General features: G+C 46.4%; 2 protein-coding genes across 10 annotated transcripts in view; one reads left to right on the top strand and one right to left on the bottom strand.

Annotated features, from left to right (window-relative positions):
* The window catches only part of LOC310706205 (uncharacterized protein), a 65,815-nt gene extending 48,297 nt beyond the window's left edge, over window positions 1-17,518 (bottom strand). For 2 of the 9 annotated variants that reach the window (XR_014525741.1, XR_014525742.1), the window contains exons 1-2: window positions 7,654-8,293; window positions 7,330-7,408 (exon numbers count right to left, since the gene is read on the bottom strand). Coding sequence is in view for 2 of the 9 variants with exons in the window: in XM_083501625.1 (XP_083357751.1) it covers window positions 7,654-7,679 (26 nt within the window). In the remaining 7 variants the exon portion in view is untranslated. The other 7 variants (XM_083501625.1, XM_083501626.1, XR_014525740.1 and 4 more) reach the window with 6 other exon arrangements.
* GPR45 (G protein-coupled receptor 45) overlaps window positions 1-21,211 on the top strand; it is a 550,360-nt gene that overhangs the window by 384,812 nt on the left and 144,337 nt on the right. The window lies entirely within an intron of this gene.

Raw genomic sequence — 21,211 nt, 5'->3', positions numbered from 1 at the left:
TAGAGTGTTAGACTAGGACCTGGGAGATGAATTCAAGTCCCGACAAGAACATGAAACTCACTGGGTGAGTCCCCAGCTCTCAGCCTAAACTCTCAGACAAAGTTGTTGTGATGATAATAATATAGAGAGGGGGAAAGAGTCGTGTATGCCAGCTACCATGAGCTGCTTGGAGCACAGGTGAGCTACAAATCCAAGAAAAAATAAATATATTGAAGCAAGCTATTGTTTTAAGGATGACTTATCTAATATGTTTATACATTTATAGGGTAGATAGATGATAGATATATAAATTATCCTGCATATATTATGGACTGTTTTGTTTTTAAAGAGGTCCCTGGCAGATATGTCAGAAGTTTCCAAACATAGACACATGCGGTGTCACAGGTCATACCGTCTACTTGTTAAAAGTCCCAAACATTTTTTTAAAAAAAAGAAATAAGCATTACAAATTATGCTCGAATAATATCAGTGTCTGTTGAAGTGGATACAGGATCAGAATTGAATATATATATATATGGGCTTGAATTTGAAATCAGCCATGGTAACCAAGTGGCACTGGGCAAGTCAAGGCTTCTCAGAGAAATGGACATAGTAAGGCTCTGTTTCACAGGTTTGCTGTTAGGATAAGGTTTTTGCATACAAAAAGTGCTTGTTAAACTACTAGCCATAATGAGTAAGGGAAAAGAAATAAGGAGGAATTAAAGCTGCAACATGCAACAAGCAATCTGAATATCAGCTGTGTGAATTTAAATTTTCCTTTGTCACTGGTTCTTAATATGCGGGGGGGGGGCGTCTCTAACCCCAAGGCTACTGCAGAACCTGCCGTGCTTTTTTGCTTTTTTTGGTGTGCAGTCAGCGCCTGAAATTTGCATTTAAACAAATGACATAGAGAACAATGTACCATGTCTTCTTTTTTTTTCCTCCCCCGTGAGACTGTTCTTCAAGTATAATGTAAAGAACTGCTAACTTTAAAATTACATTTCTGTCTGCCTTTTTAACCTACTGTTGTGACAAGTAATAACTGACTTCTTTAACCAAAAGAATTTGGGAAGGGGAAAAAAATTATTCTAGACCTGATTCATCTTGTTTACAGTGAGCGCTTTATAATGAATGTTTCACCTGAGTAGTCAGTCACATTCCTTAAAAAAGAATAAAAATGCAAATCTTTCAAAATACAAACATCGAGGAGAAAAAGAAAATGTTGTTCAATGCTTTCCTTTTTAAACTCATGATGTCTGCGGGGGATATTTGTTATTTACCATATGCCCTAAACTACATTAACTTATACCATACACCTGGTTTAAAATATGTTGACATGAACGTAAGATCGATTAATTGCATATAACTTGCTCACTGATAGTCTAAATGCCTATGACCAGAATAGCTCAGTTGTCCCAAGGGAAAGTTCAGTTGGCAGAAGATGAGACTCTTGATCTCGGGGCTGTGAGTTTGAACCCCACATTGAGCAAAGGAACCCCACATTGCAGGGAGTTGGTCTAGATAATTCTCAGCATCCCTTCCAACTCTATGATTCAGAATGGGGAGCCAGAGACCCTCCAAACATTATTGGACTCCATCTGGCTGTATCCCTGAACACTGGAGAAGCTGGCTGAAGCTGATGAGAGCTGGGAGTCCAACAACATTGGGAGGACCATCGCTTCCCAATCCCTGACATACAACATGGTGATCTGCTATCCAAACTGGAGGTGCCCACTGGGGAAGTACAAGGCCCTGGCGCCCCAGTAGCTCTTTAGGTTCTAGTCTCAGGATGTAGTTTCATGAATGCATTCAGGCTTCCTAGGAATCCCAGCCATTTTGCTTAGAACAAAAATGAGTTTGATGAAGACCTAGAGCACACAACTCAGAGTCAACTCTAGAAAACAACAGTGTGTGAATATTGTTTCTTGATTACTTTCACACTTCTGATGAAGGTGAACAGGTCTGAAATTTTAGCCATCCTTCAGGTCTGGGTCTGTATTTTCATATATCTAAGCAAAACTCCATAATGTCAGTAAATTTGGTTAATTCACATATTGCATGTGGCGCTGCCTCCCCCCCCCCCCCACACACACACAAACAAACCTTGTTTTTGGCTATTAGCTTCCCACCCCTAAAACACACTGACACAACTGGTAACTAAAATTAACTAAAAATAAAAAATCCCACACAGTTGGAGGTTCCACCAGCAAGCGTTCTGTATTCATTTCTATGTATGTCACCAACATCATACAAATGAGATTGACCTTGCAATCAAAAAGAAGTGTTCAGGAGATATGATGATATTAGCAATGCTCTTTCATTATGTGTAATGTTAGCTTTTTATTCTGAAATTGTTCAGACCAAATTGGCATCCCAGACCAAACAAACATTTACTTGAAAATCAGTGGAACTTGCTTCATGTCTTAGGCTGATCATCACTTGTTATATTCTTCCATAAGTTCCATCAATATGTACTTTCATTATTTAGAAGACAGGAACAAATTCTGACCTGTGTGTTTTTAGCTTTGCCATGTACATTACATTACAACATCCAGGTTTAAGGCCCTATACGTATAAGGTTTGCCTGCCTTTTTCAGAAATTTTAAACTGCTTTACACCCCATCAAGACTGAAATCTTATATCTACTTATTTGGGAGTGAGTTCCATTGAACTGAATGCCTTACTTTTGAGTAAACATAGATAGTATCCATGGGGGAAGGGGAAGTCAAATCTTACACGTGAATCCTTGAAAACAGACTTGTTCTTAAATGCAATATTAGAAAGTGATCTCAAAAATAAAATACTTTCATGTATGCTGATTTTGAGTCATTCAAATTGTTAAAATTGGTGCTAGATGGGTTCTAAACGGTTTCTGCTTGCATGCATGAGATGAGCACTGGAATAAACAGCAAACCAATTTGTTTAAGTGAACCCACAATGATGTTGCTACACTTCATTTTTTATATAGGGACTCTGAAAAATTAAGCAAATTCTCTGTAACTGGACAGCCTGACATAAAGCATACATCTACCGATTTATCTATCCTAAAATCCCAGGTTGTCAAAATTGTTGCAGTAACATTACAACCACAAAATAGAGGCCATGGTAAAAGCTAGAGAAAGTTATCCATAGCAAAATCAAATGGAATGCATTTTCAAATGAAAACTCTTTCTCTGAATATTGGTAACACTGGGCTCTGAAGGCTTCCCAAAGTAGAGAACTTCAAAGAACTGGGCCTAAATACAGAACACACTATGGAATTATGGGACCTGCAGTTGTCCTCTTTCCCAAATCTCAGTGGTCAGGAGGAAAAACAGGCCTTAAGATAAACAGGTTTGAAACCGTTATAGGTTAAAACCAATACTTCGAAATGAATGCAGCTCAAAGAATCTGGCATAAAACAGAATGAGCTTCAAATAAATGATTTATTTCCTCATAGTGATATTTTAGTTTCTGACAGTGCAAAGAAGACTAATTCAGCATGGATTTGTATGTGTGATGTGAGACAGAGTATTACTTTTCAGAATCAAGTTTTCCCCCATTAAAAAAAAAATACACAATATTTCAGTTACTGGGGGGAATGTACATACGACTGCTAAATTGATGTTTTATCTGTAAAAGGGCAAAATAATTGTGGTTTTAATCTCCTAAATGTATAAAGTGATTGCTTAATTTCTGTGTGTGTGTGTATTCTAGATGCTAAAATGTTATAATTTGTGCCTTCTTTTATTTAATAGGTTTAGCATAAATGGCTCTTTTTCTTGTTCCTTAATAGGATTTCCCCTGAATATAATATTATATAATTTTACCATTTATAAGAATTTAAATAACTTTTTAAAATCACAAATAAGGTTCATATTCCAAACAGATATTATGTTTTGCTAATGGATGTAATTGTATTTATACATACACACACATATAGATGCTGAGAAGCTACAGATATGATACTGCAAAGAGTTTGTTTTCTCTTCCCTCATAGCCCTCCACTTTAATTCCAAATCTGGTGAACAGGACATTTGTGAAAGTTAGTGAGCATACTCTTTGACAGAACCAATAAATGTTTAAATACAGAATGTGTTTACATCCTGCATGTAGGTTTAAAAATATAAAGAACACTTTTACTGTATAGAAAATATAATCTGCACTAACAAGCAAGAAAATGTGATGTCGCTAAATAGAATACACACACACACATATAGTTCTGTTTCCCAATCTACAAGCTAAAACAAACCTTGTCCAAATGAATGGGATTAAATTAGTTTAAACCCAAATACACTATTTTAACTATGCTGTGGATCTGGCTGTATGTATTGGTGAAGTGCAATATAAACCACTAAAATGCTTTTCTTTTTTTGTCTTTTTCTTTTTGTTCATCCAAATCCGATCATGTTTTTGCAGAAGCAAATATTTCTTACAGTGTGCCACATCATGTGATACTATCTTGTTAGATTTGAGTCCTCTGCCTCCTTGCAGCAGGTCTTTGCACGTGTTCCCCTTTCTATTGTCGTTTCTGCTTGCTTCCTAAATAAAACCTTTACGTAAAGGAGACGAGTGCCCAGGGCCACTCTTGTAAATACTTTCTGTGAGCTTAACACCATGACACTGAGTTCCTAATGCTTTGACTAAACACACTCACTGACAAGGAAGACAAACCTCAAGTGAAATTCTATGCACACATACGTGGAATAAAAAAAAATCTGCAGTGTTTATTTTCCAGAAAATATGTTTAGGTCTGAGAAGCCAGATCATCAAGGCATGATTCTCTTAGATTTCAGCAGGATAAAGATAAGGCCCCAACTGTGACCCTATTGAAACACTGTGGCTGGAGTGCTGAGTGGAACCAAAAGTTTCTCTTCCAGCTCAAAGAAGTATCATGTTGCTTTTAACAGTTAAGTCCAGAGGAAACTAGTCCTACCTAATGAATACATACATAAAGGAGCTAGGCTTAAATCTACAAGACCAGTAAAGGCCAGAAAGTGATGCAAATGAACAGTGATATCATGAGTACACCTAATAAGAACACAAGGCCATTCCACTGGAATCAATGGCAAAATTCTGATTGCCTTATGGCTGTCAACATTCTGGATTTAACCTTTGAGCCATTTTGCTGGAAGCTCTTGCTGCGATCACTTTGCTACTATAAGGAGCATTAAACTTAAAAATAATAATCATAATTGCAAATGCACTTTTTTAAACCTCATAACCCAGATCCACATTTTGCTGTGAAATACATTAACAAAAAAGTGTTCTCTTCCTTTGTGGTGGTTGCAACATATGACAGCATATTAAGCAATGTATTGTATTGAGGCCACTACTTACTGATGAAATTCAGTTAATTGGTTTATAGCCGTAATGTACAAAAATAATGTGCTGCACTATAAATATATTACATATAGGGAGTGGGGGAATATTGGATATTACACATAATAAGGTGTATCTATATAGGTAAGATAACATGCCATCCCTTTCTACATAAGTCTAATTATAAAATACATTCTATAATATTTGTTACATCATGGATAGTATAAGAATGGATTGGAGTGTTGTGTTTGTGTTCATTGACTCCTCCAAATTCTTTTCCTTCTAGTGAAGTGTAAAATAAAATTAAGCATCACCATCCAACACAGATTTAGACATGCTTTTGGCTTAAGGACCCCAAATTCTGTGCTGGATTGCCAGTTTTTACTGCTTCTAATATTGTGTTATTCTTACTACATTTGACTTTCAAAGGTTTGTGGGGTTTTATTTAAAAAATAAAATAAAATCAAGACTGTGATACTAAGCCACTCAACTTGGAAATAAATTTCATTTAAATCAATGGGAACTACTCCCCAGTCAAAGTGTTAAGATCAAGGTGTCAAGATATGGTTCCATATTATCTTTTAAAAATAGGGCAAAATGTTGAATCAAACTGATGGAATCCAAAGTGAGGTATTTACAGATAAGAAAAAAGGTAGCTAAAGTGGAGTGGGGTGAAGTTCTGATTAATTTTAAATACAATACATTTCAAATATTAATATTTCCCATGATTTATTCACTGGCTTCCATGTGTCATTTCAAGTTAGTTGCACTTCATATTTCAAAGGAAAAATATGGCGTCGTCCCCCCCTCAGTACAACTGTTCTGTTAATTCATTTTGTAATATCTGTGTGGTTAAAGCAAACGGATCTGCGCTAAATTACTTATGCCAGAACCATGCTGAATGTATCAGGATATGCAAGTTTACATTATTTTCTTATGCATTTTTTTTTTCTTCCCACCTATGTTATCTAGCCTAATTGTGAGATCTGCTTATTTATTTATTTTATATGTGTTTGGGTGTAGAATGAAGTTGGGTATACGTTTTTTAAGCCTTCTGTAAGTTAACAGCTCTATTTAAATTAGTCATAAATATGAGAATGCTAGCCTCATTCGCACTTATCTTACTAAATAAGCACCTTGTTGAATTCATTATTAAATTTCTACTACTACTCCTTAGTGAGTGTGATTGCCTCAAAAATATAGCTGAAAGAACTCAGTGAGATGTTTCATATATCCTTGGTTACTGAGATTAGATCATTTTTTTTTCTTGATGCCCGAAGGTAAATTACTTCAATATAATTTCTAAATAAATGAGTAAGGAATAACTCTAAGATCAGACCCTGCTAGGATATATATGCAGCCAAGCATAATGCAAATATGGCTAGCCTTAAGTGGAAAATGTGTCTAAAAAGGTTGGAAAGTTAATGTTAACCAGTGAAAAAGTGCCAGCAACTTTATGATAATTACTACCTGCCAAATTATTTGCTAATATATACTAGAAAAAAATACATATCTAAGCATTGAATAATTTTATAATTAGACAATGGGAAAATTACAAATGCATTTTTTAAAGTATTTTCCCTCAAAGGTGGCATGCAGATAGAATTACAAAGCTGTGGTCTGTTTCAATGCAGAACTATATTTAATGTGTAACAGGTAAGTCTTTGTCTATCCTTCCCTGTACTTTGGATTTTAAAACAAAATAATACACATTATATATACTTATATGGAAGCAACTCACAAATTATTTTCATGATTGAAATAAATCATAGATTTATTGGTAAGTGAGAGCAAATGCAATATTTCCATATATGAGCTATAAAATGTTCCCCACATTTCTACCAAGTCTTCAAACGCCACAACTTTAAAACGCAGATATAGATATATAGATATATTTAAAAAAACTCTAGCATACCAACACAAAAATCAAATGTCTCCTTTTCCATTTAGTGTTTTTATGTCATTAAAAGCTCACAAGCAAAGCAAATGTACAACAAAACAGAATAAATTGGGGGAAAGGGGGGTTGTTGGTTTAAAAAAAAAACTTACTGAGCACACAGGAAATGAAGGATTTTCTTCCACAATGATACCAACCTTCTAGGTAGTTCCTGGGTTAACAGATCAGCCCCTGTCAAGGAGAAACTAGTGAAGTCTCCTTTGATATATATATAGAGAGAGAAATAGATGCCTGCAGTTGGGGATCGGGAGAGGAGGAGGATGGCTGGGAGGCGGGGGGGGGGAGAGAGAGTGCAGTCAAACTTGGGTACCAAATTTTAGGGAAGGGCTGCTTTTTTAAATGATGCGGGGTGGGGGGATGGGAGGAGATGGAGAGGGGAATCGTCGGGATCAGAGGAGCGCTTCCCACTCGCCTACCTCTCCCGGTCCATCTCCATCACCATCTTCACACGCGAGCGCGCACACACACGCCCCTCTTCCGCCACTTATCCGCGCGCATCCTCTGCTCTAAAAGAGAGGCGCCAGGTGGCGGGGAGCGGGGAGCGGGGGGGGGGAGGACGGGGCGCTAAGGCCACTTCTTCTTAATGATCCGTCATCAGCCGAGGTGACTCGCGCGGCGGCGGCGGCGAGCCGAGTCCCGGGGCTGCGCGCCTCGCGCCTCTGCTCTAGGAGAACCGCCCAGCCCAGCCTAGCCTAGCCTAGCCTAGCCGACGGCTGGGGTTAGAGGCGGCGGCGGCAGGCAGAAGCGAGCGGCAAGAGCGGCGGCAAGATTCCTCGGCTGAGGCGGGAGCGAAGGGGCTGCAGAGCGGCGGCAGGCAGGCGGGCTAGTCGGTCCAATGGTCCGGCTGGATTGCGAACGGAGAGAAGGCGGGAAGGGGAACGGCAGGCTGTGTGTGTGTGTGTGTGTGTGTGTGTGCTTTCCCCCCTTCCTTCTTTGGTTCCCCTCACCCTCCCTCAGGTAAAACGCAGACTCCCCTCCCCCACGCTCAGACCTCGGTCTTTCCTGACGGGGGGGGGGGCACCGCCACCACCATCACCCTCGACCCTGAGGAAACCAAGATCGAAGGCGGCGGCAACGGGAACTGGGGGGGGGAGGGGAGGGGAAGGGAAGGAGGCGTCCGAGGCAGCGCGCGTGTGTGTGGTGGTGGGGTGTGTGGCGGAGAGGGAAGGTGGCGGAGAATTGAACTCTGGAAAGTAAACCAGCCCAAATGGGAGACTCAGGTTGGCCAATTGGTTGCGTCGTCGCTTTGGGCGGGAGGTGCGGGTGGGGGGGGGAGAGAGCGAGAGAGCGCGAGGGAAAGATGCGTTGGCAACATCGCGTGTGGGGATGTGGCGGGGGTGGGGTGGCGGGAGGAGGGGGCTCCTCGCCTTTCCTGAGGCGGCGGGGGTGGGGTGGGGCTACCTGGCAAGCCGCGCGCGCTAGTTTTCCCTCAGCGAGGTGTTTAGCTTGACTGGACTGGCGCTGTCTGTCGGGGGAAAGCTTATCTTCCCGCTTGCCTGCCTGCCTTCCTTGCTCTCCCGCCCGCCCGCTCGCTCGCTGCTGCCTCTCTTTCCCTCTCGCAGCCCAGAAGCCTCCAGCAAGGGTCAGGCAGAGCCCAGGAAAGCAATTAAAGGCGCATCTGCCGCTCTTGTTTGCCTTTCCGTCGTCCGAGGAGGTCCGGCTACTGCCAGCTCCCTGAGGGATGGACGGCTTCCCTCCCTGGAGGGACGGGGGTGGAGAGACTGAGGGAGAGAAAGCGGAGATTAAATCCAAAAGATTAAAGAGAAAGTCTGCCTTTCCTTCCCCCTCCCGTCAACACACACACACGAGGGAGACACGGTTTTTCATTTCTTTATTGTTTAAAGAGTTTCCAGCGAGAAGACTCCACAGCTCTCCACACTCACAGCCCGCCTCTCCTCAGCCCGCGCTCCTCTAATGTCTGGTGTTCGCAGAGGACTAGTCTCTTGGCGCCCGCCGTCATTCCCCTCATCCGCCTTCTGGCAACTTCACTGCGAAGAAACACCAGCGGCGAGGCGTCGGTCTTGGGCTGGCTGGCTTCGCTCTCGGCCTCAGGACACCGAAGGCAGGCGGAGGGGAAGGAAGTGGGGGGAAGGAAGGGGCCCGGCCTTTTCGCCGCCGCCATTGCCCCCTTCCACGGTGGCACCGGTGGGAAACCTCGACTAAATAACAGCTGGGGAGAAGGGAAGCCTCACCGAGAAGGCTGTGAGGGGATGTTATTTCCCGCCGCTTTGGAAGTGGGAGCTCCGAGACGTGGAGACTAATTGGCCCCTGACAGCAGCCCTTCTATAGAGAGGCTCTGTGGAAAGGAAGGCGGCCTGTGGGTATCTGTCCGCGCAGGGCAAGCGCGATACCTTTAAAAGATTTGTGAGCCTCGGAGAAAAAAATAAAGAACAGAGAAGAAAGGAAGGCAGGAGGAGCAGATTACTTTAAGCGTTCCGTTTGTCGGCGATCCAATTTTATTAGGATTTACTCTCATTTGCGCCGCGCATCCCTGGGGAAATAATGCCTTGATTAATGTAATCCTGCGCTGGGATCCCTCCACAAATGCCCTTCTCCCTGGAGAAGCCTCCTGTTTGACAAACAAAAAACAGAGCAGCAACTCTTGCAATCTGCACTCACCTTTAGGAGCTGGGCGGGGATTGCGGCCGGGGGGGGGGGATTGGGCGGGAGAGAAAAGTCGCCTCTTCAGACGCGGTGGCAACATTTTTAGAAGAAGGAGCGGGGGGACCGCAATCCTGGCCTCCTGTTTGTGCGCACGCCCGTCAGCGCGCCCAGGCGGCAACCCCAAGAATTGTGCAGCCCCAGAAGGGCTTTCTTCTTCTTCTTCTTCTTCTTCTTCTTCTTCTTCTTCTTCTTCTTCTTCTTCTTCTTCTTCTTCTTCTTCTTCTTCTTCTTCTCCTTCGTCTTCTTCTTCCTTCTCCTCCCCCCTCTACCCCCAACCACACACATATCCCATATCCCCTCGCTTAACTCTATCGATGTCCCTTTTGTCACACACACCCTTCACACCATTGGTTGGTATGTGGGTGTCCCCCAGCACCACCACAAGCACAGCAGGTCCCTCAGCAAAACGATCTCAGCTCTCCTGGTCCAGAAATCAGCTACGGCCAATAATACTTCCTGCCCTGCTGCCAGAAGCAGCAGTCTGCGGCAGAATAGCCTTCCCGGCAGCCTGCTCCACTGGCAGCAGGGCGGGTGGGTGGAACAAAACCGGAGGGGGGGGGAGGCGTTCAGGTAAGCTGAGGAACCCGTTCCAGTTCCTCCTGTTATAACACACAGAAACGCGCACAGGTCCACTGGGGCTCCCTCAACTTTCAAGAACAAGCTCGGCTACCGCCTCCTACACTCGCTAGTCTTGGTACAGGCCAGTCGCCACAAATGAGGCCTGAGGAAAACATTGTGCTTTTGTTTTCTGAGGGAAAGCAAACCTTTCTGAGGCTGCCTTCCATGCGCTTCTTCACAGAAGCCGAGCGCCAGTTCGGGGTTTTGAAATCTACCCTCTCCCTCCTTAAAAATAAAAAAAGAGGGGGGTGGACAGAGAAAAAAGAGGAAAAGCCCATTGGGGCCCAACACACCCCGCCTTGAAAAGGCTATTTCTGGCGAGCTGGGAGAAGCAGCGCGCGGTTGGCGTTCATGGCGCCGTGACAAAGCCTGAGGAAGACGAACTCCCCTCACAAAAGGAGGTGTGTGTGTGTGTGTGTGTGTGTGTGTGTGTGTGTGTGTGCAGAGTTGCCACCCTGTTCAAAGCAACAGCGTGTGGGGAGAACGAGGCTGAAGAGAGAGGACTCCATCGACTCCACCAGGTGGTCTCACATTGCCCTTCTCACCCAAATGGGCCTTTCCCGCCGATTTGGCCCCTGCCCCGCCGCTCCTCTGCTCCAGGCCGCCCTGCCATTTCTGAGCAGCTCGGCGGGGCTGGAGGGGAAAGTGGTGGCCATGAGGAGGAGGAGGAGGAGGAGGAGGAAGAAGAAGAAGAAGAAGAAGAAGAAGAAGAAGAAGAAGAAGAAGAAGAAGAAGAAGAAGAAGAAGAAGAAGAAGAATCTGGCCGGGGGGGGACGGGGAGAGGCAGCAGTGGCTGCTAGCCAGAGAAAGACCACAGTCCTGCGCCTCTCTCTGTAGAGAGGCAGAAGTTAAAAGCAATTCACACCGATTCATCTTAGCACGGGGGGGGGGGAATGGACTAGATTCGCACCAATAGAAACATGTGCAACTGCAAAAAAAAATATTTTAAAGAGAGAGCGCGCACCACGGTAAAGCCCTGCCATCTTCAGGAGGGTGGTTGTTGCCTACTCTGAGTAAAAGCGGGATTGGCTAGCCATTCTTAAAACAGAAATTCAGAAAGCCTCTCGCCACCTCAGGTTCCTTCCTTTCTCCCCAGCTAGTTAGCTGCAGAATAACAACGTTTTTGTTCCTGGCCAAACTTGAGAAGGGGAGGAATCCGCCAGAGAGGAAGGAACTATTCTTTGATCCTAACTTTTTGTTGTTGTTCCATAGGTCTTCTTGGAGTTCACCAAATATGGTGGCTAGTTTTTTCCCTAGCAGCGTTTATATTACCCATTTCCTACCTCTTCTCGAACTGTTATGTACATATAGATGCATTTGGAGGGGAGAGGTTAGGCTGAGAGGGCTGAGAATCGCAGCCTTGTCCTGCTTTCGACTGGGGGGGGCGGCGGCGCTGGCAAGAGCCCCCCCCCGCCACCCCCATCTCCTCCCCACCCCAGCAGCAAAGGCTCCCCCTCCTCTCGCCTTCCCGGAAGGCGAGCAGGCGGCCTGAGCGCGTTCCTGTGAAATTCCAAAAAGAGCAGCCTTTAGCTTGACCTACTGCAGTCTGAACCGAGATCCTCAGACAATAGGCAAGTTCAAATGTCAAATTAAAAAGAAAATCTAATAATAATAAGCGGGGCTGCCTAACTTCATCGGTGCCTCTTTTCCAACGTGCCACACACAACAACAAAAATACAGCATTTCATAAGCCCCAACCTGCCATCGTTCTGCGCCTTGAAACAAAACAAAAAAATCTGCAACTCACCCCACTATGTAATGCATATTAATGTTGCTTTTTCCTTTTAAAAAAAAAACCGTGGGGGAAGCCTATTGAGGTGGCAGCTCCGCAGCTCACAATGATCTCCAGCCTCTAAGAATACAGGGTTGCAAATTCGCTGCTCTCCCTCCCCCCCCCCCCAGCCCGGCCCGTTTTAAAGAGACTGATACTTTCAGCCTCCTTTGTATCACGTCCGTACCTGGGCGATTAGAAACGCCCCACAACCACCTCCCTTCCGTGGGAGTGGGGTGTGGGGAACTCCCTCGCCCTATGGATTTTTATTTTCATTATTTCATTTCTTTGGAAGCGCCGAAGGGTTCATTTCCATCTCGGGCCAGGCGAGCGCGCCCGCCCGCATTCAGCCCGTTTCAAAAGCCAAGAGTAGGAGATATTGTTCCATCTATTCGCCGGCTAACTTTTCCATTCCGCCCGGCACGTTTGAGGTGGCGGCTTCATCAACCCCCCACCCCACCCCACCCCCTTGCTCGCCTCTTCTTCCCCCCCCACCCCCCCACCCGCGTTTGCCTCCCAAGGACAATCGCATTGCGTAATGGCAAGGAGCGAGCATCCCCAAAAAGGTGCCTTTTTATTCTCCTCGAGCCCCATTCGTGGCCTGCTCAGCTCCTGCCTTCCTACTTCTAATTTATTACACGACCCGAAAGGCTTTTGTTGGGCGCAAAACAATAAACAAAGCTCAGCCTGGGGCTCTCACAATGAGATGTATGGATAAAAAGAGCAGGCCTGTCCCACTGTTGTTTTCTTATGGTGCCTGACACTCTTTCAACGTAACAGGGATGTATTTTTTTCTCTCTCCCGCGCGCGCACACACACCCTTGCCCCAACTCCCTCACCCACCCCCACCTCCTTACTTCCCCCAGATTAGCAACTCTCATCCTCCTCCTAGTATTAAACCATCATCGACCAGCCCGGCTACGAAGAACTATGAACTGTAAAGTTGGGGAGCAGCATCCCAAAAGGCCCAGTCTAGGAAGCTGAACTGGAGACAGGCGCAACTTGACCGTCACCATCATTTACTCCGAAAGAAGATACTTTAAAAAATAAAAAATTAAAAAATAGGCATTTGAACACTAAGAAGGAACTTGGCTCTCCGAGGCTACTGGACACCTCGTGGTCCTTGCATTTAAGGCTGCAATCCTAACGTGTCTGCACAGAAGTAAATCCTGTTGAATTTCAATGGGGCTGACTCCCGAGTAGGTGGAATTACGATTGCAGCCTAAGCGGATGAATCCTCAGGACGGCAAATACCTGCTAACAATTTGACAACGCTCCTCCTCTATTTATGTTGTAAATGAGTTTACAACCGGGTAAAATAATAAATACATCATTTATAGCATTGGTATTTTCTTATCTTGTTTTTTATAGGCTCTCTTTCCCTCTCGTGTGTGTGTGTGTGTGTGTGTGTGTGTGCGGCACATGCATAAGTAACTCCTGCCAAATGGACTTGTTGCTGTGGGGTTTTTTTATTTTTCATTTTTTTGCATCCAGGAGGTTCTGTTTGCTTTTACCCTCTTTTGATGTAGGCGGCCAGGAATAAGGCTGAAGGGTTATGGGTTCCTCCCCGCCACATATACATGAGAAAGTTTCACTCGAAGGCGGGGGGAAAGGAAGGAGAAAAGACAGATCAAGAACTAAGCTGGGACAGGATGGAAGGAGGGGAACGGGAGGGGTGGGGAGGAAAGGCCAATGTTTTCCAGATACCAGATATTAAAAACTGCTGCTCCGATCCAAAATCGCGTGTTCAGGCACTCATCAGCTGCATAATTAACAGCGATAAATGATGCTGGCGTTTGTGAAGAAAATTGCGTTCAGGAAACACACCACAATAGTCTGGGGTATTGTCGTCGCTTCCCCTGCCAGATCCGTCAGTGTGGAAACTTGTGTAAGCGACCCGAAGCGCAACTAACAAGCCTATCCAAGAGTTTTGAAATTCGACTTGGTCACCTTCAGGCGGGGAAAGGGCTGGTGGGGAGCTATCTCAGACTCGCCCCATTAAGGAAAGCGGAGCAATGTCTTACGTTCTTTCCTTTCCCTCCCGCCTGGTATGCAAACAGTACTTCTGAAACACCCTTTCATATATCCACACAGCAATTCCCGTTTCTGTTCTCTTAAGGAACCGGGTGGAAGATTTGCAGCGCAATCCTGTAGGCGGAAGTGAGTCCCACTGAGACCAATGAGGCTCAAGCCCAGGGGAATGCGTGCAGGATCTTAGCCTTAGCCGAGGAGGGCAAGATTGAGAGAGAGTGAGTTCATGGTACCTCTTTCCTATCAGGAACGCGGCGGCCCTACCAAGTGTCGCAGGTGTCGAAAGACAGCCTGTAAGAAAGTTAACAGGAACAAAAGTCACGCAGAGACGGCGAGGGTCTCAGTAGCCCTTGCCCAAGAGCCGCTTTCTCCAACCACCTGCCCCCGCTCAGGCCACTGGAAGTGGGAGGGAAACCGGCAGAAGGAACCAGGAACCGGACAACACGTTGACCTTCCAAGCTCCGAGTTTTTATGGGGGAGTATCTGAACCCCACAGAGATGGTGCAAACCGTGTGCTCTGGATCGGGGCAGCCTGCGAGACCCTGGCGAGAAGGGCAACCCTTCTGTGGGTTTTGCATCTACTGCTCATCTTAGCAGTGCTGCTTTCCTCTCTATCCTCAGGGACAAGGGAGTAGCCTAGGAAAACTCTGGGCGCCTGATTCATTTGGGGGAATACTTCTCCAGGTACAGAATAGCAAACAAACGTTACAATGTGCTGGAAAAAGCCCCGTCGATGCCTTTCCCAGGTCTCCAGGGGGCCTTAAACTTCCTCGGTCTGGTAGAACCCTTCAGCACACCTCTTTCCACCAAACATGCCCGCTTCCTCTTCATTCTTTTACTTCTTAATGTTAAACTGGTTCCTTTTATTTAGGCGAAACTGAGATCTCGGTTAGCAGCGTGCTCCAAATCACCACCTTATAGCCAGTGACTGATGACTCTCTGAGAAGTTTCCCACAAGTTTCCCATTACTGCTGGGTTCCTGGGTTTCCCGTTGCTGGGGGTTATGACAGCTCTATATAAATTCTAGGTTTGGGTTATTTTATTTTATTTAAAATAATAATAACAACAAAAACCCTGCGTATTACTCTTTTTTTCCCCCAGCCTCCTTTCCCCCTCTTGCGGTCAGAGGAAGAGGGCAGGAAGACGAACGCCCTTGTTGCTTGAGATTACGCACAAACACGGACGTATAAATATATATATACACACATATATCAGAAGCTGGGGTACGCGGAACCTACCCTTTCCGCTGCTTCTAACAACTTTTTGCTAGACATCAACTGCCGCTCAGCAAAAGTGTCTTCGACTTTCCCCCGCTCGAGAGCCGCGTCAGTGCGCCCCCTGCCGACCGGCACCGGCCCTGTCTCTCTCTCTCTCTTTCTGTTCGAGCACTTCGAAAGTTCTATTTTGTTCAGCAAACCGTATCTTATAAAATTAACGACAACCAATAAAATTAGCGTATATGTTACGACTGTCCAAAACAAAATAAAGTTAGTTTTAGTTGAAGCTGGGGGGGGAGGTGGAGGGGGGAGGGAAAGCTCCGCTTTTTGGCTTCTCTTCTCCTTGGCTGGACCGAGGCCCTTTTATCTAAAGCCCAGTGCACAAACATATAGCTTAATGTGACTAGTGTTCTTCCTTTATTTCTTTCTCTATGGCAACCAATATGTTCCGCTCAGAAATGTTCCCCCATCAAGGAAACAAATGATCTTGAGCGAGCAGCTTTACGCGGCATCTGTTCCAATGGAGCACACAGAGTTAACCCCAGTCAAAAGGGAAGCTCAGCGCGTCAACAAGAAGGGGGAAATGAGCGGCGCTTCTACACCCCCATCTGAAACCGACACCTCCCCACTTCGACGAGAGCCTTCTCGCCCATTTGCTAGCGGCCGTTGCGCTATTATTATTATTAATAATATTAATAGCAATAACAGTAGTAATAAGAATCAGAAAAATCCGAGTCAGGGCTTGCGTTGCGAAGGGGGCTCTCTGGAGATAACAAGGTTTGGGGGGGGGGGAGAAACGAGATTTAAGAAGAGGGCAACACATGAATTCCCGTAGAAAAGAAAAGAAACAAAAAATGAGGAAAGGCGGCCCCGAACTGGATTTATAGAAAAGCGAGTGAAGTTCTCTAGGACACCCACAGCCAGCCATCTCCAACACCAACAACAAAAACAGCACTGTTTAAAAATAAAATATGTGGCACAAGAAAAAGAGTTTTTTCTAGGTAGTTAGATGGAATCCAGCCTAGGGAAGAAAGGCTAAAAAGGGCCTGGGTTGTGGGGTGTTGTGTTTTTTTTCAGGGAGGCCGGGCGGGGGGGGGGGAGTGTCGCCTGTATCAGGGGCAAAAGAGACAACGTGAATCCTGCATCCTTCTAATACTCCGGCCCCAGCCTCCTTAGAGAATAAAATGAAGGGATGTCCTGGTTAGTTTTGATTGATTATACTCTTTCTGATGGACTTTCACTACAGAGCTGTAGATGTTGTGCTTAACCGCCTGTTCCCTAGTTACAACATTAACCCTCTCGGCGCATCACCGGCCGCTGGCCTTCTCCTCCTCCTCCTCTTCCTCCAACCCCAGTTTTATTTTCCTCGGGGTCACAGCAGGTGCCTATAAGGGGGTCTCTCTCTGCCTTGCCTGGACCCCTTGGGCACAGAAGGAGAGAGGGGGGAACAACAACATCACAAACAACAACAACAACAACAACAACAACAACAACCACGCTCCAAGTCATCTTCCAACCCCTTTCCCCTCTGAAGAGTTACACACCAGTGCCACCCCCCCCCCCAAAAAAAAAGTACAGCAGTAGCTAGCAGCGAGGGGTGGCTTCAGTTCGCTAGAATGACTCCAGGTTAATGTTCCACTAAGGTGTCTGAGAGGAGAGTATCTATCTTTGAAACAAAAACAAATTGTGGCGGGGAGGGAGTTTTGTTCCATCCAGGGAGTTTTCAGAGGTTCCCAGTCTTGCCCCAAACACAAGCGCACCCAGGCGCGCTTTCAGAAGACATTTATGGGAAAGGAACGGAGAGAGAGGTAAAACAAGTGAAAAAGAGGGAGGAAAAGAGAAACGCAAACTTACCAAAAGGAGCTCCGAGACTTGGAAGATTTGTATTTTAAGTGCTTGGGAGTGGTTTTTTGGCTATGAGATTAGTAGACGAGGAGAAAATTCGTGTTCTCAACTGCAGCGAAAAGATCCCGGGTAAGATTCTCCTTCGCACTGATTCCACTAAGCCCAGCTCTCCACTAGTCTATTATTTTCACCAAAATATATGAAAATTTATGCAAATGAAAATCAGCACTAACTGTTCTCCCCTTGTTATACTTTGGATTTCCACCCCCCCCCCCTCAGACAAAGCAATCACACTCTACAAGGAAAGGGGAGTGGGGGGTGGGGAATGAATTGTTGAGGGATGAAGAAGATTAACTTTGAATTTTAAATAAATAAATAACTTCCCCCCCCCAAAAAAATCCCCTCTAAACTCAACCAAGAAGATAGTTTGTTTAATGGGTAAACAATATTTGGGGGGATTTCCCCCAAAAAACTTTATTATTATTATTATTGTCGTCGTTGTTATTGTTATTATTACTATTATTGAAGTGGGTCTGCAGAGGCGCTATCGCGTTTCATCGGGCCACCTGAGACGGCTTTTGAAAGCGTGTACTGTGAAATTCATAGCAGTAATTTAGACAAAATCCTCACTGTATATTAATGAAAGACGGCCCCATGGCACCGTTCCTATCCTCCCCATTCAGTGTAAACAAAACCACGAGACTCACTCGGTTTTTTGAGCCTGATCCAAGCAAAATCGGCTGGAAAAGAAAACATGGGGTTCTGGCACGGACTATTCAAACCGACTGCACCTGGAGATCTCCGATTTATTCAATGAAATCTGTGTTAGATCCCTTCATCTGTATGTGTATATCTAAAAGGCGGAAAAGTCTGGGAGACACAGGGGAACACAAAGGAGAAGAATTCTGGATGTTTAGGCTTTCAGTTACCAGAGCCCTTCAGATCTGTATACTTCACCTTAATGGTTTTTCTAAACCTACCTAAGATGGTATCTTTTACTGTACAAGCAGGAGCTGGACCGAGTCCTAAATAAATGCTAGCAGCCTCCAGCTAATCTGCCCATCACGCCAGCTCCGCATACCTTCCTCGCTAGCGGGGATATGTATGCAGTTCGTGCTGTACACTGAAATTCACCTAAGCTGGGTTCTTCTGTGGTGAAATTATGAACAGGAGGGAGGGGCGGGGGGCGTTGTGTTGCACATCTTAATGTAAACACGCCGGTGCATATTTTCACGGGGGGGGGGAGAGAGAGAGAGAGAGAGAGAGAGACCCACGCGCGCACAGCTTATACACTCACAAATGTGGAAGGGGACCCACGCTCTGAGTGCCTGGCCACAGGCTGTGTGTGTGTGTGTGTGTGTGTGTGTGTAAGCACAACAGCGCACAAACACGCAACCGTCATTAGCCAAGATGCGTTCCTTGAATGTCCGAATGGTGTTATTTCACTGGAATTCCCCGAGGAGTGTTCAATTTGCCCTTGTTTGGGTTGCCACTTTCTCTTTTTTCCTTGGTTCACTGAGGTTGCCTCTGTGCAGCGTTTCCGCTTGGTCGCATCGTTCTCTCTCTCTCTCTCCCTCCCTCCCTCCCTCCTTCCCTCCCTCCCTTTCTCACTCTCTCTTCCGCCCACCTTAACTCTTTCGGCTGGACTAGCGATAATAAAATGTTTCATAGAGTCAAGTCTATATCCTACAAAATGCTACCGGCGTCGGTGTTATTTTTATACACACACACACATCATGGTTGCATTTATATAGTGATAGGGAATAGAGCCATTTGGAGAGGCATTGCGTTGTTTGAAATGAACCCCCCCCCCAAAAAAAAAAAATATTTTTTGAAAAAGCACCGTGGGGTTAACGTAATTTAAAATAGACAAATGGTTAAAAGAAGCTTTCTGGGTATTCTTGAAAGGTAAGGCATCCTTTTGCTTGGAGAGGCCTCGGAGCGCTGCGTGCATCCATACTCCCTCAGTTGGGGGATGGAGAGAGAGAGATGAGGGGCATTGTACTTCCCATAAGATGCGGAATAACCGAGGCTGTAAAACAAAGAAGTGTGGGGCCGGTTGCCTGCAACGAGGAGGAGGAGAGCCGGCCGCCTGAGCCTCTCTGTCCGGCGCAGGCTTTTCAGTGGGAACTGCCATGGCTTAAGGAGGGCTGCTGGCGATTGCACCTTTGTGCCTCTGGGAAGCGGGGGTGGGGGGGGAGCAGATGCAGAAACAGGCACATGAAACAGGGCAGGAAGGGGAGGGAGGGAAAACTTTGGAAGATACCAGGGAGAGCGCTCCGGGTTTGTTGTTTCTTTCTTCCTTTCTTTAGGCTGGGGGCTTTGTGAATACAGGCAGCCCTTGTGTGCCACGGCTGGTTGCAGATAATACGGCTTAAGCGCGCCCATAAGAGGAATCATATGCATGCAAGTAAAATAAGTACAGTGTTAGATAGTGGGTTTTCCTCTCTTCCGCCCCCCCCCCAACACACACACACACACACACACTCCTTTCTTCCCTTCCCCCTTTTTCTCTCATTACTCCCCCCCCCCCTTTCTCCCGCCTCCCTCTTCTCAGCTCAATGCCGGGAGAACTCAGATTTATTCACTGGGCTCTAAGAGTTAAGATGTTGTGAGTAGGAAGGAGAGAGAGAGAGAGAGAGAGAGAGAGAGAGAGAGAGAGAGAGAGAGAGAGAGAGAGAGAGAGAGACCAAAGGAGGGGTGGTGATGGAGAGAAGAGAAGGGGGGCAGGGCAGTTTTCCAAGCCTCCACGACACTTTGCCTAAATTAAAAAGCAACCAATCGGAACGGCCGGAAGGGGGGCCTCGCGTCCTGAGCCAGTCATCGCGGGCCTGCCAATCACTCAGCGGGTAGCCAATCAGCGGGGGCCCTCGCGCTCGACTTCCTTGTATTTGGGAAAGTGTGGTGGTGCGCGCGCTCTCGGCGGAGGGTAAACATTCGACAGTCCCCGCTCTGTGAGGGAGGGACAGAGAGAGAGCTGTCAGAGGGAGAGAAAGAGAAGGAGAGGAGGAGGAGGAGGAAGGGGGGAGGAGGAGGAGGAAGGGGGGAGAAAGAGGAGGAGGAGGCGGCGGCAGCAGCAGCGAGGGAAGAGCAGAGCAGAGCAGAGCGGCTTGTACTCCAGCACCAGCAGAAGAGCACGCTTCACGAGCCTGCCAGCCAACTTCCCCCGCGGAGTTCGCGGCTCAAGGATACCATCTCTGCGCGCCCACCCTCACGCGGCTCCCCTGCGCCCAGCCGCTTCCTCCTCCTCCTCCCGGAGACGACCGCTGGATCTTCGTCACCCTCGTCATCCCTTTCGAATTACAGAGAACTCTGCGATTTTAAACTTTTCTTGGCGAGAGGAGAGAGAGGGAAGGGTGACCAAAGAGATATTGTCGAACTTGCTTTCTTTTATCATGTGAGGAGGAGGACGACGACGACGACGACGACTGGGGCAACAACCCACACCCACCAAGCCATCCCTTCCCCAAAGAGAAAAAGCGGGGGGGGGGGGAGAGAAGGGAAAGGAAGCGGCATGTCTTCTCCAGATTCCCGCAAGAAGGTGGCCCGAGCAGGACTCTTGTTTCCGAGGGACCCGGGCGCATCCGCCGGGCGTCAACTCTGAGGCGATGCGTCGCCGGCAGCTCCGTCGCCTCGTCCGCCGCCGCCTTCGCCAGCATCGCCAGAAGTTTTCTTAGGACATAAACAAAACTTGCGCGCGAGAGAGAGAGAGAGGAGAGAGGGGGGACGAAAGCCAGAGAAAGAAAGAAAGAAACAGAAGCGCCGCGAAAGAGAGAGACCGAGAGACAGTGTGTGCGAGGGGACGTGCGTGAGGGGCGAAAGAAAGGA

This window comes from Podarcis liolepis (genome assembly GCF_965112155.1).
Source record: "Podarcis liolepis genome assembly, chromosome: 4".
NCBI classification, from domain to species: Eukaryota; Metazoa; Chordata; class Lepidosauria; order Squamata; family Lacertidae; genus Podarcis; species Podarcis liolepis.
The sequence above is the reverse complement of the archived record's forward strand: the minus strand, read 5'-3'. Positions and strand labels throughout refer to the sequence as shown.